Genomic DNA, 18,275 nt, shown 5'->3' on the forward strand with positions numbered 1-18,275 from the left:
GTATTTAAAACAATTAAGGAATTTTAATAAGTATTTTATTAATTATAAATAATTTATAAATAAAAAATAATATATAAAAAATTAAAATTTAATATTAAAATTATTGTTTATAATCAAATTTGAATATTAGATACCCTACAATCACTACTCAAATCCGTGACAACTACTAATTTTATTATCCAAACTTTATATTAATCCTACTTAATTGAATAGAGTAGAGCAAGGTTCCAGTTATAGGGCAGTGCCAACGGCCATTGTTGAATTATTATCGTATCACTACAATTTAAACTTTATAGTAATATTTTTCTTTTCTAACCATAACTTTATGGTGTGATGAAAAAATAAGGTTACAATACAAAAGACCCTATATGTTTCTAAATTTTTAAATAAGTCCTTATCCTTCAATTTATACCCAATTGAACCCTTCAAGTATTAATTTTATTTAATGAAACCCTTATTGTACTATTTTTGTTTAATCAAACCTTTATATTTGCATAAAAAAAAATACTAAACATGAACATCCACGTGATATAAAATCAGAATATACAAGATGGAAATATGTTTTGTTTTTCGCCTATCCTTATCCAATATAACCGTATGCTCCACTTAAACAATGATTTCCATTAAACTTTGAAGACCTTAGGGAAGGCATGACTATTCAATTAATGTGAAGAACATTTGCATGCTATACATTCCATTGTAACCACAAACTATGGCATCCTTCATGTTTACAACTCTTCGTTTCAATTTACTTCTAGGAACTAAAATCACTTTAATTGAAAGCTCAGGGAAACAATGACACAGGCTGAGACATTCGTGATGCAGTGAGCAGTCACTTGACTCATGGCCCTCTTAGTAGCATGCTACTCAAAATACTCACAGTTTCATGTTCTGAGCAATTAGATCATGCAGAAACTTTGCAATCTTCTCTGGTAACAAGCATCTGGCCTTGTTACTTAATTGTACTGTAGAGGTCTCCTCCATGTGTGCTCGTTGTACTCTTTTGTTTGTTCTTTGGGGCGATCATGATTGCACTTTAGACAAACCTTGTTCCTTCTGTAATTCAAGAAATCACATCTGCAAAGAACATTGTACTGGTAAATAAATATATTCATATTCAAATCAAAACTGAACATTGAGAGGCACAGATAGAGAGACATACGAAGGGCATTCCCATTCTCCAGGATTTAGCTGTCTCTTCGGCCTTGCCTCTTGACAACGTAAACACTTCCTATTGCTAGCAAAATTCATAAATCCACACCTGCAGACAGAAAAGCAAATTTACTAAGAAAGGATCAAAGTTATCAAAATTGCAGACAAGGAGCAAGTTACCCAAGTATGAAGCATCATTCATGTAACCTAGGCTGTAATAAAACCAGAATATAATCCCACAGTCGGATTACATTCTGTCCTATAAATAGTCTCTTCACCATATGAAGCAAAGCATATGATAGAAAAATTCCAAGTAATTTTCAGGGGTGTCATTTCCTCCAAATTCCTACTAATTCTTTTTCCAAATCAGCAAATCAGAAGGGTTAATGGCAATTCAGGTCACAGTACTACTATACAATGTTCAAATTAGCCCCTGAATTCTGGAAATGTTGAAGTTCATACTTAAAATATCCCTCCCACCCACAAAAAAAAAAAAAAATCAAATCCTTTCTCCAAATCCATGACAAATATTCCATTATTAGCTATATTTAAAACAAGAAAAAGCTGATGTGGGCAAGACCCATTTAATGGAAATTTCAATGGGCTCCACTCAGCCCCTTTACTTCCCAGGTTGTCAATTTGCTGTTTTTTCCTCTTTCTCTCTTCCAAAAATTGGAAGACAATTGATGATGAAACTTTTGAATGGTTGAGAACTGAAGATTAACCAATCTTTGTATCTTTAATAATGTGAAATACCATCTTGTATTGTAATTTGTAGGCAAATCCTCAGCACGATAAGTGTGTTCACCCCAAAAATTATACCAAAAACACCACCAAAAGAAATTGCCAAAAAACAAAAATCCAAAAAGATATCTACCCAAAACCTAAGGGCAAAGTGTAAAGCAAAAGTTTGAAGGAATAGAAAGCAATTCGTTCACAATCTCCCTTGACCAGTTTCAAGCCAAGCTCAGTTTAAATAACTTGGATGTCAAATTCAAGATTGTCAGTGGGCTTTCAAGGGGTACTAGGAGAGAGAGAGAGAGAGAGAAGACCATTACTAGCAAGGCTCTGGAAATAGCTCATTGGTGAAGGTTGCTAGTGACGACAAGAGGCCTTCAGATAGATGACGAGAGAGAGACAGGGCAAAGGAAAAATACAAGAACAAATGTTCTTTTTGTTGAATTGCAAATGATGGCTCTGGCCATCACTAGACTTCCAGCAATGGTGGCTAAGAAGTAGAAAATTAGGGAAAGATGAGATGTTGCACAAACGAGAAAAAAAGGTTGTGAAACCTAATTAACATTCAGCCCACTGGAGGCTTAGGCAGCTACAAAATTCTGTAGTAGCATTTTTACTCCCTGCTACTGAATCTTTTTATGTCAGCAACAATGTAAAAAAAAAGGATTTGATAGCAACTTTTTATAGTTTAAGGAGTAACTTCAATATTTTCAGAGGATAGGGACTAGAATGAACATTTTCGTAGAGTGCAAGGACCAGATTTTCTGTTAAGCAAAAGAAAAAAATTGGTGATGTGGTTTATAGGGAACCTTCAACAAAACAAACCAAAAGCATGCGGCAGTCTAACACAACATCCATATACATCTTCTTTCAGTCCAACTTGAGATGTATGTTTTCTAAAACCAGCAGTAGAACAAGATATGCAAGTAACTCAGATGGCAATTAGATTGATTGCACCAAAAACTTCGAATATGGACAACATCAATTACTTTCTTTCTTTCTTTTCTCTTTTTTTTCTTTTTGATAAATAGATTGCATCAATTTCACTAAAACTAATTCTGAATAATAATAAGGATGATATTAAATATGGGGCTGCCAACAGCACAAACGCTATTTAATAGAATGATAGTGAACAATTAAATATTCTTGGAAATTAGAAGGGCCCCTTAGCAGCATAAAATTGAAAAGCAACTTACTCTGGGCAGTTCCAATCTCCTTTCTTCATTTGAATATCATCTGTAACAACCTTCTTTGGACCCTCTGCCTTGCACTTTAAGCACCGTATGTTTCTAGAAAAGTTCATGAAATTGCACCTGGAACATTAAAGGCAATCAATGGACTATCTGAAGACAATATGAAAAATCTGCACACAATAAGTCTTCAGCTGGGAAGCACGAAAGTCATTGACAAGACTAATTATAAGAATCAACAAATAAATTTTGACAGATATCAGAAAAATAATTCCCAACCAATACCAACTATAACACAAAAGAAATATGATAACTTCATTCCTTCATTTCAACATATACACATCCACAGACTGATTTCTAAATATAATAAGTGAATTATTAGACTATTATGAAACCTGTACCAACAAAGAGAAAAGTGCATAACAATGTACTGTAGTGATAAACATGAGTTTCTCACCCACTGAACAGTGATAAGCATCAACTAGTATACTTAGAAAGCATTAAAATATTTGATTGCTGACAGCTGGGAAGATAATGCAAACTTACTCAGGGCAGATCCAATCTCCTTTCTTCATTTCAGTTTCATCACCACCAACATTTTTGGGGCCATCTTCTTTACATTTTAGGCATTGCAGATTTTTCGAAAAGTTCAAAAAATTGCATCTGCAATCAACAAGCAAAACTGGCCTATTATTGAAACTGCATGAAGTTCTATAAGAACAAAGAATGTGGAACTTCAACTTGAGACATCTTTCAGTAAGTTATATTTTCATAGGGTCATCCCTTTTTCCACCAACAGTACATTGCTCACTGCTCATTCAGGATCCTTGTAGGAAGCTTATACCACGGAGACTCTAAACTTCATTCATATTTAATATTCATCTTGGTTCAATTAGGGCTATAAAAAGCTTCTTTACTATTAAGAACCTGATTCCTACAGGTCGTTGGCCTCTTCCTACCCATAAAGCAAATGTTTCAATATTATCAAATCATGAAGGAAATAAAGTCACTTTTTATTCAACAAGATGCAGGGAAATAACCTCAAAAGCAAAGAAACTTCACATGAAACTTACTTGGGACACATCCAATCTCCTCTCTTCATTTCAACATTTTGAAAAACTTCATCATCATTGCCACTGATGGTTTTTTCCTTTCGAGGAGAAGCTTTAGCAGCAGGCCTAGGAAGTTCAGGAGCAGGTGATGTCTCACTCAATTTTGTCAAGTCAGAAAGCAGATTCCTTGCAGATACATCGATATGCTCTCTACCAGGAGGCTTCTCTCCCCCAGAAATAACAATGGGATCAAGGGCATAGGATAACAATATACGCACAATGTCCACAGTACGACTAGCACCTTCTGATTCCTTTAGTATCACATAAGCTCTATCACAGGAACCACGCAGATTGCAAGTACTACAAACCTGCAGAAAAAGTGCATTCAGACAATCACTCAAAGTTCTTACAGGCCTGGGCAGTTGGCAGCAAATGTGCCTTTCCAAACATGAAGTACATTTTCCAAGAGGTAAAAAGCGCTCGAAAATCAAATAACCGCAAAATTAACATATTGGAGAGTACATTCTCCTGTTGCTGAAAAAACTGTGCAAAGAATTTAATACTAAAAGGGAAAACAACATACATCCCCTTCATCAAGTCGAACATAGGCTCTCAACCTTTTAGCTGAATTCACAGCTTTTCGAAAAAGATTAGGACATCCACTCCCCACGACTGTTTCAATTTCATTAGTAGACAACAATCTGCATTAAATGGCAAAAGGTGAAGACCAAATTTGTGACCGAGTAAATTATATATCAAATTATTGCCATAAAACAGATAGACACCATCGCCACATAAACAATCTCAGAATTCACTTTAAGTTTCACAGCAACTTAAGCACAGTAATAATCTTCCATTTCACAATATAAGAACTAAAATTCCGTTCAGTTGTTGCGTTTACTCTTTGTTATCTGCTTTTGGAAGTAAAGCAGAAATAACAAAAAATAAGTAACGAGGAAACAAAATAGAGAGAGCTTTGAGTTTATTTAGAGGAGAAATGGAACTGGCCACTAAGCTAATGATAGTAAGGCCATAAAAAAGAAAAAACCATTACTTGAAAAGATCGTAACGGTCACGAGCGAAGCTAAGGCAAGCATCTTTCAACAAATTCATGTCCTTACAATCAGTGCCAGCATCGGCAGTGGCAGCAGTAGCTTCAACCAAGTAACCCTTGGACTTTAATCTGTCAACGAAAGTTACCCATTCAGGCCAGGGGTGAGGTTCAGACGCCGAATCGAGAAGCTCTGTGCTGTTGGCGTTGAGTGTAGTGTCCAGGGCGGCAGCAGAGGAAGTGTGGCGGTGGAAGCGGAGGGCCAGGGTGGGAAAAGGCTTGGAGGAGAGAAGCTGAGAAGGAAAAGGAAGAAAGAGCGGTTTCTGGGCACGGAAGACGGAGGTGCCGAAGAGTAAGGATCTTAAAGCCGACATTTCGTTGTTTGGCAGAGAGTAAGGGAGACAGAAGGAGAGAAAGATGTGTTAGGTGGCCATTGAAAACTGTTTGAAGAAGCAGGCTTTCTTGGCTTTGGAGGGTTTTAGAAGAAGTAATAACTGAAGATAGGGTTTTCTTTCCTTTTAATTTTTTTTTAAAAACTAGTGCAAATACTATTTATAGTAATAATAATTCAATTTTTTATGTATTCACAGCCATTAGTAAAATTTAATTTTTATTTTTATAACTGTTTTTATTTAATACGTTACTTTCATCAAAATTAAAAATAAATAATATACTAATTACAAAAATCTTTATATAAATATTACCTTATTCCCATAGCATTCTTTAACATTTTTGTGTCTAATTAATGGTTGTTATTTATCTAATTCATTTTTTCATCAAATTTAAGAAAAGAACAATATGTTACCTTAATGGTTTTTTTAACAAAGGCATACCTTGATGTTACTATATTAAGTAATATTTTTTTACAGTACATTAGATTCATCACGTTAATCGTCAATTATTATATTTAATATAAAAAATATCTTAACTATGTTAAGTAATAGAGTTTTGCTAATGAGTAAACTAAGGATACTCCTTTAAGAGTATTATATTTAATAATATCTGTTTTCAATGCATTGAAAACAATTACATTAATATTAACTATTAGATTTAACACAAGAATATGGGCACTTGTTAGTAAATTCTTAAATAATATTTTCTCTCAACATATTAGAATTTCTCATATATGTTAATCATTGACTATTACATTTAATACTAAAATATGGGAACTCACTTTAAAAAGTACTAATATACTTTAAGATTATTACATTAATTAATTATTTTTTAAAAAATTTGGAAAGATTTTTGTTAACAACAGCTATTATAGTTAATTAAGATATTATTTATGTAAAAAAACATATTACAATTATCGGGATGCTATTCAAAAAATTCACCAATTTATTTATTTGAAGGAGCTAATATATTTATTTATTTAAATTTAAATGAAACTAAATAAAGTAAAAAACTAAAAATCACATTTATATAAATAAATAAAGTATTTTCTTTCAGTTTTATTGTTTTATATGTGTTAATAAATTTCTGAAAAATATCATCAAATATATTTTTTATTTTTTGTTAAATTAATTTAGTAATGTTTAAATATACTAAATGGAGTATATGGTAATAAATGTCTGTTTATATGTTTTTATAGACAAAAGAAATTACAGTGAACAAAAGGGGCAAAAGAAATTGGGAAATAAATAGCAACGAACACCTAAAACCCCATCCCCGGAACATCATAAACCCCTCTCTTTCTAAATTTTTTTTTTTTAAAAAGAAAAAGTTCTCCCTCGAAACTTTCCTCAAAAAACCACCACGAGCCGAGATCTGCTCTCTCCCATAGGATTGCCAAATGAGAGGGGCCTCCTCATTCACCTCCTCCGTCCTCTCCAGGACCCTCGCCACCGTCCACGACAGGGGAGCAGCCGCCGCCCTCCAGCCTCGTTCCCTCCGGGTAGCGCTCTTTTGCAGCAGCAGAACCAACAATTCCTACACTCGCTTGCGTTGGTTCTCTCCGGTCCTCACCTCCTTTTCCAGAAGCTCGGCTCGAGCCGTCTCTCTTGGTCTTGCCGGCGCTGTCGCCTCCGTTGCCACCGCTGCTTCTGTCTACGCCAAGGAGCCGCCACCAGCTGAGATCATGCCCAAGGACGTCGTTCTTTATCAGTATGAGGCCTGTCCTTTTTGCAATAAAGTTAAAGGTAGTTTACCTTTATGGATTTTGTTTTTCGTACTTTCATTGCATTCATTCCAATTCAAATTTTGTGGGACAAAAACAATCACTTTAAAATTAGTAGTAGTTGATTTGGTACTTGCTCATTTGCCTCTTGAAGCATGAAGCAAGAAGCAAAAAGGGGAAAACTTATTTGGATACCAACTAATATTTTTGAATGATTAAAGTTTAAACAGTTAACGTTATCGTTTTAGTTATACTCGAAACAATTATATTCTTACAGTTTAGCTTTTCGATAACTTTTTAGTCAGATATGATTTGCCTTTTACCTTCTAATCGAAATTTTATGTATAAGCATATTTGACTTTTGATTCATGACTCCGGGATCATCATATTAAGATCTGAACTCAGTGTCTGAGATGGTCCTAATTCCTTTTCTACAATTCTCTAATCTCCGAGAACCTAAACGTAAAAGACAAGAGAGGGAGGAGATTTAGCTTTTCCTTTATTTAGTAAATCCTTAGTCTCATCCATCATAGGATTTAGGATTTCATATAGGCCTACACAGAAAAGCGTAGCCCACTTTATTAGATCTTATTATGGATTATATTATTGTCTCATTATCCTGATCAAATTAACTTAGTCTAATCTTGATAAAATATAAAAGTAAGTGATGTAAGTCCACATTTTAATTATAAGGGAAAATCTAGCACTAGCAACTTCTAAGGAAGTAGAATGTAAATTGTAGCAAAAGCAACAACCATGGGAGATACTTAATTAGGTATCATTTGGTTGTTTATGCTACTTGCCTTTTGCTCTTGAAAAAAAAAAAAAACGAAAGTGCATTCAGAAAGAAAGAGAAATTATATTTTTGAAGAATTAAAAATTAAAAGATAACAAATGCATGATTTTACTCTGATATGAAACAATTATGTTAGAGTTGGCCTTGCCTTTTAGTCATTCGTTCATTTTCATAAACTATAATTTTCCTTTCTACCATTTGCATTTCTAAGCAACTTTTTAGGAAGTTAAAAGCAAAGAGCAAAAGTAACCAAGAATTAGACTTCGATAATTTCATGATTTGGGGTTTACGTCTTGCTGTTTCAGCATTCTTGGACTACTATGACATACCATACAAAGTTGTGGAAGTCAATCCCATTAGTAAGAAAGAAATCAAGTGGTCTGATTACAAGAAGGTGCCTATACTCATGGTCAATGGTGAACAGCTGGTGGACTCATCAGGTTCTTGTTGTCACAACTCTTTATAGTTTATGTTAACTTTTTGGTTAGATATTTATTATGTGTAAAAAAACTAACCATTTCTTTTACATTATTGACTTATTTAAGCTCTTTTGTTGCAACAATTGATTGAACTGGCATGTGGAATTTGCAGCTATTATTGACAAATTGAGTGAAAAAGTCCTTCCAAAGAAAATGATTAATTCAGGTGCTAATGAAGATGAAGAGACAAAGTGGCGAAGGTACTGTGTTGTTTAGTTGTTTTTATTGTTCTTCTGTGCGAATTTTCTTTTTTGCTCTTAATTCTTTAATCCGCCTTGGAACTTGGTCTCTGGGGCTTCTATGTATCGGCTGATATTGTTCAAAATTTGAGGAATGCTAGGGGCAGTCACCCCAACCGGTGCTTTTCAACACCTATCCTCTCAATGAGCCATATCATTGCACATTTTTATGCAGAGACTAGCAACTTCTCCTAGCAAGTCGCCGGACTTCATTAAACTTTTTTCTCTTCTATCACTAAATGCATATTATTTTAAAAAATTAAATGATAAAGACAAATTCTCAAAGCCTTGAGGCCCAAACCACCCAACATAACTAAAAGGGAGGGAAAGCTAACTTGGGTTGGAAAAATAAAGAGAAAAATTCTCCCTCCAGGCACAGAGACTGATATATCCTCTTTCTGTTTTGGTGCCACGTTTATTAGAAATTCTTTTCTTTTTATTCAATTGGGGATACTAGGTGGCAAATACTATCTCCATTATTTCATCTCTATTTTTATCACTTACATATAATTTTAAACATGATTGGGTATCTATCACTTTTTGTTTTCCCCTGAAAGGGGTGTCTCTCTATCTGCTTCTATATCAACTTGTCTTAGTTGTCTATATAGTATATAATATCTGTGTATGAACTAAAAAATTGAGAAAAAAATAATTTTAAGGTAAAATTATATTTAGGAAATAATATAATAATTTAATATCTAAACCCATTGGAAATTGAGTTTCCTTTGATGACGTCAAAATATTTCTCAATTGTAGATAATCTTTTCAATTGTACTTTTATTTGTATAATATTGATTTAATTCTTATTAAAAATATTTTATCTGGCTTAGCAATAGTAATTGAGAAAAATTTAGATATAGATGCAATTGATTTAGTTTTCTATAAATTTTAGATTCGAAACTAATTGAGATAAAATTGATCATGAATAAGTTCAAAATAATGCCAAAATAATAGAAGACCAACCAGTCAATTATGTTTCTATACTAGAGTGTAGTAAATTGAAGGGTATTTTAGTTTTTCGAAATTTTATTTGAGACGAGCGAAAGCCTACGTAGACTTTGACTGTACAGTGAACAAAAACGAGTTTACTGGAATTTTGATTAACAGGCTTCCGGTCTTGTATGTGAGATTGCATGGGTCTTTTAACTGCTCAACTGTTGAAGCACCTACTTCTAGCATTCCCCTTAAATTTTCCATTATGTGATCTTCTTGAGTGGTATTGTGTTGTGGCCAGTTGATCTCAATACCTACCCTCACAAAAACAAGAATAATTTGTATAGATATTTAGGTTTCTTTGTAGTTGAGTCCCATGCTTACAAATATGAAATCTATACTTAGCAAAGCTGTTAGGTATTATGATATATATAATGAGCATAGATGCAAATATTCCTGGAAGTAGATACAGGTATGTCTCTGTACATAACTGTACATATGCTGTTTTTTTCTTCTGTCTCAGACTTGCTATCAATTGATGATCTCCTTCTTTATCACAGTGGTTGATACATTTTAGTGTATCATTTTCATAGTCTTCCTTGTGCTTTAGCTGCTAGGATTGCTACTTCATCTTTGGTACACTAATAATGTTGTCATTATGTAGGTGGGTTGACAACCACTTGGTGCATGTCTTATCTCCAAACATATACCGCAACATTTCTGAGGCTCTTGAGTCTTTTGACTACATCACTAGCAATGGTAAATCAATGCATGGATTTATAGTGTCTATACGTTGCTTCCTTTGCCCCCCCACACCTTTGCGGTGTTCGTATTAATTTTTAGTTAAAATGCTTGATTCATTTACCCCTAAAGTTAGGGAATAATTAGGTGAATATTATGTTGTATATAGCAGATTCTTTAATAAGTCATGAGCACACAATTTTATATATTTATGAATAATAAGAATCATCAATTTATTAGGCTTCTTTGTATCTTCATTAATTGAAATGTTTTATAAAATGCCTATGACTTCTTATGTACTTTGCCAAACAAATTGCAACATTTTAAAGGTCAACAAGCATTAAGTAGGGAACATTACTATTTTTGAGAATTAAACAATGTATTGCCTTTGTTTTAAAATACTTGTTAAAATAAGAAACATTACTATTCCCAATGATGAATTTCAGATAAAATTTTACAGTTAAATTTTAGGAATAGGATATTGAGGATGTGAAACGGTACAAAACATACTTGGATAGAGGTAATTGGGATTAGTCATGTCTAATTTCTTTTACCGTCTGTACCGCCACCTCTCTCACTATGTTTGTTTGGTGATGTTCTTAAGCATAACCTGTAAAGTGCAAACCTGAACTTTTGTTCTGCTGGTGAACCAACCCTAAACAGAGAGTGCCAGGTTTCATATGGTGTTTTACACTTCATGAGTGATTTGAGAAAGCGAGACTAAGAGAGTAGTGGAATTATGGGAATAAGATTTGAATAATAGGGAAACAGTGATGTAGGTGGGTTGACAACCACTTGGTGCCTGTTTTATTCCTAAACATACACCGCAACACTTCTGAGGCTTGTGACTGTTTTGACTACATCACTAGCAGTTGTAAATTAATGCATGGATTTGTAGTATCAATACATAGCTCCCTTAATCCCAGCCGCACCTTTGCTGTGTTCATAGTCATATTTAGTTTCAATATCAATTATATTCCATTTTCTAATAGTCTTGATTTTCATGATATTCTCTTCTCTAACTTCAGGTAATTTTAGCTTCACTGAGAAGATAACAGTGAAATATGCTGGAGCTGCTGCTATGTATTTTGTATCCAAGAATCTAAAGAAGAAATATAACATCACTGATGAACGTGCTGCCTTATATGAAGCAGCAGAAACATGGGTGGATGCTCTAAATGGTCGGAATTTTCTTGGTATGTTTTTTATACGCAGTGAATATAGTTTTCAGAGATCAAGTCAAATACATTTAAGTATATGCACCAAATAATGGATTGATCATTATGACAAGCGTTGATCACATGGCAGCTATATGATGTCTATATAGAAAACTTTGGTTGTTAGTCTCGGTAGGGTAACAATTGAATTGAATTGATAAATGAAAATGAAGCTGAGTCTCCCAGAGCATAACCTTGAACCAATGTTAAGAGTGTTCTATAGGAGCACTGCTTTTCTATATCCTATGCCCTTGAACAATTGTTGAATTTGTGTAGGGGGATCTAAGCCTAATCTAGCTGACCTTGCCGTCTTTGGGGTGCTAAGACCCATCCGTTACCTGAGGTCTGGTAGAGATATGGTGGAACACACTCGAATTGGAGAGTGGTACTCTAGAATGGAGGAAGTGGTTGGAGAGTCATCAAGGATCAAGGCTTAAGACCATGCACTCTCAGCAGCATCTGGAGCCAACAATTTATATATCTTCCATAGAAACCAAAAACAGTTTCGGTTCTTAAAACAATTTTTGCGATCAGGTGATGAATGTTCACAAAGTTTTTTGGGTAATTCCACAAACTTGTAATTCATTGAATGTTGCAAATTGTCGATTGTAGATTTTATAAGCAGTCCTAAACAAGTTTTATGGCTTGGAGGGGAGTAAGAATCTTAAAGCTGACATTTCTTTGTTTGGTAGAGAGTAATGGAGACAGAAGGGGAGAGAGATTTTGTTGGGTGGCCATTGAAAACTGTTTGGAGAAGCAATAAAATTGAAGGTAGGGTTTTCTTTCCATTTTAACTTGTCTTCTTTTCAATTTTTTTTAGTAGCTCTTGTTATATATTAGTTGAATTTCTTATGGATTTTGTTAATAAGCGAATTTTTATAATTAATTCTAATACTATTTATAGTAATAATTTTATATTATATGCTGTAGTTATGTGATAAACTTCAATATATTGAGACCATATATTATTTAATATAATAATAATATTAAAATGTAACCTTCCACACTCAGTAAAATTCAATTTTTAGAAAATGCTTTTTATTTAATACTATATTTTCATCGAAATTAAAAATAAACAATGTGTTAATTAAAATTTGTTATAAAAATTTCTTTTGGTGGACTTAAGCCAATTGTCCTCAAATCATTCATTAACAAAACTTTACCTTAATTAGTGTCTATAATTATAGGGTTTAATAATGCATGCTCTAATGGCATATTTGGTTGGAAGAAATGGTAATTATCACTTTTTTCTTCATTTTTGAGTAAAAAAATTATCAATCTCGAAGAATGTCCATTCTTTAAAAACTTGGAATAACTACTACCGAATCTCTACATGATATTATCAATTCTAAGTTTCATGGAATAGAACGCAAACAGTTATGTAGAATATTAAGTGAAACTACGAATCTTACCATATAATATCACATTAATGTTTTACAATAAATTATTAAATTAATAAAATTTTAATAAAAAATTAATTAAACAAGAAAAAAGGAAAAATAAAAATAGAAAAAAAATAAAAATAAATTCAATTAAAAATTATATTACTAATTTGATAGTAAATTATTAATATTTTACTATTTGAATAAAAAGAAATTAAAAATGAAAAAATGAAAAAATGAAAATAGAGAAAAAGAGAAAATTAAAATTAAAATATCATTAATATAATATATATTTAATTGAAAATTTTTGCAAGGCCCAATTACCTTGTTAAAATTTTATTAATAAAATAAATAAAAATGTACAAATAGGAGAGGGACATCAACCTTACCTCCAATTTTACATGGGCACAAATTACTACCCTTTTTACAAGAGCCTAAAATTAAAAGAAAATAACAATAAAAATAAGTTAGGAGTGTTACTCTTTTACATTTATTTAAAACAAACATAAAATAAATTGAGTTTATCTAATTTAAAAATACCACCTGATTGGCCTTGAACTTGAGTAAATACTTAAAGATTCTGGTGAGTATGACCCTGATTATATAATAAGTCTGCCACTCGATTCCCTTCCTTGTAAATATTTGAAATTCTATAGGAAATATTTTGCAAGCATTTCCTTATAGATTCCAGCAAATACCGTAAATCATGCAACCTTTTTTATCCTCTTGTAGCATATCAATAACCACCAATGCAACCATCTCTATCCACACTCTGGGTATATTATATATTTGGTATAAAAGCAAGCCTCTGTGTAGAGGTGTCAATATGGGCTTGGCCCATTGGGCCAATTCATTTTTTATTAAATATGGGGTGGGTTGGGTCTGAATATTTTAGGTCCATATTATAACCGGGCCTAAATGGGCTAGCCCGTTTGATTAGGGGGTTGACCCAGGTTGGGGCGGGCAAAAAAATTAATTATGGGTAATTAGCCAAGTAAGACAAAAGAGGCCCAACTAGCAACTGCCCAAGAGTAAGACCCAAGACCAAGAGGCCCAACCGCCCAAGACCCTAACTGGCTAACTCCTTAACCGGCTAACCCAGTAACCCCAAATCGACAAATCCCCATCCGCCCGACTACCCGAGCCACTTGTTCTGCACCGTCGCTTGATTTCTGGACAAAAATTCCCTAAATCGGCAAATCCCTAAATCCCTCGCCGCCTGACTGCCCGAGCCATCTATTCTGCATCGCCCGCTCGACTTTTGGACAAAAATTCCCCAAATCAGCAATCGACAATCACCAAAGGCCTAACCACCAGATCCCTAAATCCCCCGCCTAAGTCCTCTCTCATTTTGCTTCCCGTTCCCGGCTATAAAGCTTCTCGACTTCTGCTATCTCTGTAAGTCCTCACTCCTTACTTCCCGGCATGATTACAATTATATTTGTCATGGGATAATAGCTATTTTCAGCGTTGGAATTTTTCCTTTTTGAGCATGCATTGCAATAATGTTGTTAACGCTGAGAGTGTGGAAGAAAAGTCTTTAGTTTGGGAAACGACACCATATTAATTGGTTCTTTAAGTAACCAAATCTAGTTTAAGGGATAGTGAGAATGGTCTGTCATTGTGTTGTTAGATAATTAAATACTAACTTTGAACTGCTTTGTTTGCTAATTCTTTGTGTATGTTTGCTTTTAGTTTGTGCATTTTTAAGGGTAGACGTTCATTTTTAAGCTTGTTCACCACAAAACAACCCTAACCCCTTATGCATTCACCAACAGAAAAAAAAAAAAAAGTTGGGCAGGGGGAGGTAGATTTGAGATTACTGGTGGATATAAAACTAGTCATTTAATACTTGCAGTAAGCAGTAATTGTCACGACCCGGAACTCCCCATCGAGCCCGTGACAATCGTCGCGAAGCCTCGACAAACATTCTTCACCCCGAATGTCGATCGAAATCTCGCAAGACTCTCGTATCAGCTTTCACACTTCTCCGATGAGCAATAGTTATCAAATAATCAAAATACGAAGGATTACAAATCATTTCCAAATCATAACATAACATATTTTTTTTGGCTCACAGGGGCATTTTCGTCATTTTTGTCGAAAACCTCGAAACTTGTTAAAAATGTAGTAAGTAAGTCGAAAATATATATTTAATGATTTTAAAAAAAATTAAGTATCTAAAACGTTCATTTGAAGTGAAAATTTGACCATTTGAATATAATAAAAATATTCAATAAAATAAACTATTTTCTTGTAAAATAATTTTCATAAAACTATCGGTACATAATTCTTATAGCGTAAAAGATAATTATATTCATATATACTATAAAGCAAATAACCAAAGCATAAAATTTCTTTTACAGTGACACGTGGGCCCATATCTATCCAAAATGCATCGGAAGCTGGAAACCTACAGCTTTTACCGATTCGAGTCCAAATGAAGGTCCTTGTTCAAGTCAGCTAACTACGAAATTCCCTGAGCCTGAAATGTGAGGAAATGAGGGTGGTGAGATTATAAAATCCCAGTGAGTAAACAGATACCATCTAAACTATCTAAAGTCGAGTAAATGGAGACAATTAAAATAAATCATCATACTGTAATTTCATTACCATTCAACTCATTTCAACCAAATAAAATCAATCCATAAAAATCGAGTAATCAACTTGGCTTATGAATTTCTTAAAACTTTGGCTCGTGCCAAAACTCATACTCGGTGATACCTTGCGCAGGGCATCTAACCGAGTCCGCCAAGGCTGTTAAAATTTTGTGTACACTTAAAATATATTTTTGTTTGAAAAAAATACAGCCGTTCCTTGGCGTTGGCTGAGTTCCCCTTCACGTGGTGGTTTGGCGTGAAGTGAACCCTAAGCTATACCCCAGGAGATACCCTACGCGCCTCTCCGTTCGAGGTAATAATATAATGGAGTTTACCGTGCCCCTCTAATAGGCTGGTCCACGGAACCCCCTCTGCAGTAAATAATTAATATATAATCCACCAATCAATAAAATTCATTCTAGCATGTCATGGCAATTTATCGCAACCTAGCCTCTCAAGGCTGAATACACAGTATAAATAATTATAACACCAAAATCAGTTTAGCCATTCATGCTCATTTATTGTCATAAGCCATTCAATTCAGAACCATAAATTTGCAACACAAACTAGCAGTCTCCAATTACTCTATTTTCAAAACCAATATTCGATTTTTCAGAAAATTTATAAAATCATTTTATAAAATCACAATTTCCCTTAAAACATAACAATTTACCATTTAAACCCATTTTTCATAAAATCACATAGTTGTATAAAACTACTCTAGATAATTAAGACGATAATAAGTTTACTCACAATGTCTAGAATGCAGACTTTCGAAGCACTCTGTCTACTGGTCCTCGGATGCAATTTCCTTGCCTTTATTGGAGGACTCACCACCTTGACACAGTACAAAATCGAGAATTTCACTAAGTTGGTACTAAATCAAAATTAAACTAATTTGGACTACCAATGCATGATATGGAATGCAAAAATGCACTGGTAACTATCTAAATCCGGTATTAGCCTAATTCGTCTTATCACCCGATTAAATTCCTAACGGGTTCGTTTAAACTCCAATTTAATTCTTTTCAGTTTCTATACCTCAATTGCACCCAAATTAACTTAATGTCCCTCAGTGTGATGCAAATTATCAGTCCCAACAGCAAATTACGAAAATACCCCTAGTGGGTAAAAATTCGTATTTTTGCTCCGAAAATTCCCATTATTTTTCTAGGCTCATAATTCATTATTCCTTAACCAATTCTCCTAGAATAAAATCAAACTCATCCTCACTCACTACATGGTAAATTCAGCCATTAATGGTTGGGGGAGAAAATAAATTCTTTTCTTGTTGTTTTGTTTCTAAATATGCTAAACTAACTAAAAACACTAACATAAATTAAAATCAAATAAATCCAACAACTTTCTCTCTCCTAACCCATTTTTTCAGAATTGAATTCATCATGAAAACATGTAATTTAATCATGGAAAATAAAGAGAAATGCTTGGGAATAAGAAAACTCAAGCTTAATAGAAAAAACTCACCTTTTTCACTTAATTTCCTTGAAAATTCACACTTTTTCTTTGATTTTCTCTCTCTAGGGTTTTGTTTTTGTTTTCTCTCTCTTCTTGCTGGTTTGGCCGGCCATGGGGTGGAAGATGGGCTGATTTTGTGCCTTTTAAAAAGGAAAATAATAAATTAATAAAGGCATGACACGTGGCATCATGTCATTGGCCCGTTTTTAAAACTTTAAAAATTTTAATCCTTTTTATCTCCACCACACAATTAGTCAATGGTCAAAATGAGGATAAAGGAAGACCATGTGCTGGAAAAATGTCCTGGTGGTGGAAAATTACAATTTTGCCCATGGGGTGGCAAAATTACCATTTTACTATTTTACTCCAAATTATACCGAAATTAAAATTTTTCACTTCTAAACCTCAAATCTTACTCCAATGAGTCAAATTATACTCCAATAAGTCAAATGGGGCAAAAAAAAATCTTTTCTAAAATTTCTATTTTGTCCCCAGGTAGTAAATGACCATTTTGCCCTTATATAGCGAAAATTTCGGTTTGACTCCAAATTGATCCTCGAACTCCGAATCACCATATTAAACCATTCTGGGACTTTAAAATTCTTAATTTCATCGTGAATTCTCTATTTGATCTAGTTCGAGGCTTAAATCAATTTTATTGTACCTCTGGTACAATACCGACTTTTGTAAATTTTTCGGGACTTTCCTAGCATGCAAACATGCTATCCATCACATGTATGTCATGATAAATATTTTTTTATAAAGTCGGACTTGTCATCTTCTCCCCCACTTGGATCAACCATATGATCCTTCTTCTTGACTGATCTCGATATCTGGCTAAATATTAATATTTTAATATTATTTTATTTGTAAAATATTATTTTATTCTAAAAATTTTATTTTGTCTCCTTGGTACCCAAAATACCTTATTATGCCTCACTTGACTTCCAAATCGCCTTTTATCTCACAAATTCTCTTCCGATAAAATTATTATTATTTTATTATTATTTTCTCACTTACGAAATATTTTATCCTAAACTACTTTTTTCGTCTTTTATCACTTCTAAACATTTTAATTGACTTCAATTTATATTCGATCAACTTTATTTATCA

General features: G+C 33.5%; 2 protein-coding genes across 3 annotated transcripts; one reads left to right on the forward strand and one right to left on the reverse strand.

Annotated features, from left to right (window-relative positions):
- LOC18604339 (zinc finger protein VAR3, chloroplastic) lies at nucleotides 599–5,688 on the reverse strand. Its single transcript, XM_018116637.1, has 7 exons — nucleotides 5,187–5,688; nucleotides 4,716–4,833; nucleotides 4,154–4,500; nucleotides 3,627–3,743; nucleotides 3,087–3,203; nucleotides 1,163–1,261; nucleotides 599–1,077 (listed from the first exon to the last, which is right to left on the reverse strand). Exons 1-7 carry the CDS (start codon nucleotides 5,555–5,557, stop codon nucleotides 957–959), a joined length of 1,290 nt encoding a protein of 429 aa, XP_017972126.1. The 5' UTR covers nucleotides 5,558–5,688; the 3' UTR covers nucleotides 599–956.
- LOC18604340 (prostaglandin E synthase 2) lies at nucleotides 6,814–12,492 on the forward strand. Of its 2 annotated transcripts, XR_001926887.1 has the most exons (7): nucleotides 6,814–7,321; nucleotides 8,401–8,535; nucleotides 8,687–8,774; nucleotides 10,411–10,505; nucleotides 11,516–11,683; nucleotides 11,981–12,265; nucleotides 12,397–12,492. XR_001926887.1 is itself a non-coding variant. In XM_018116800.1 (6 exons), exons 1-6 carry the CDS (start codon nucleotides 6,976–6,978, stop codon nucleotides 12,139–12,141), a joined length of 993 nt encoding a protein of 330 aa, XP_017972289.1. In that variant the 5' UTR covers nucleotides 6,814–6,975; the 3' UTR covers nucleotides 12,142–12,492. The 2 variants fall into 2 exon arrangements, 1 of the variants encoding a protein (XP_017972289.1); XM_018116800.1 differs by having other exon boundaries at nucleotides 11,981–12,492.

This window comes from Theobroma cacao, chromosome 3, assembly GCF_000208745.1.
Source record: "Theobroma cacao cultivar B97-61/B2 chromosome 3, Criollo_cocoa_genome_V2, whole genome shotgun sequence".
Classification (NCBI taxonomy): domain Eukaryota; kingdom Viridiplantae; phylum Streptophyta; class Magnoliopsida; order Malvales; family Malvaceae; genus Theobroma; species Theobroma cacao.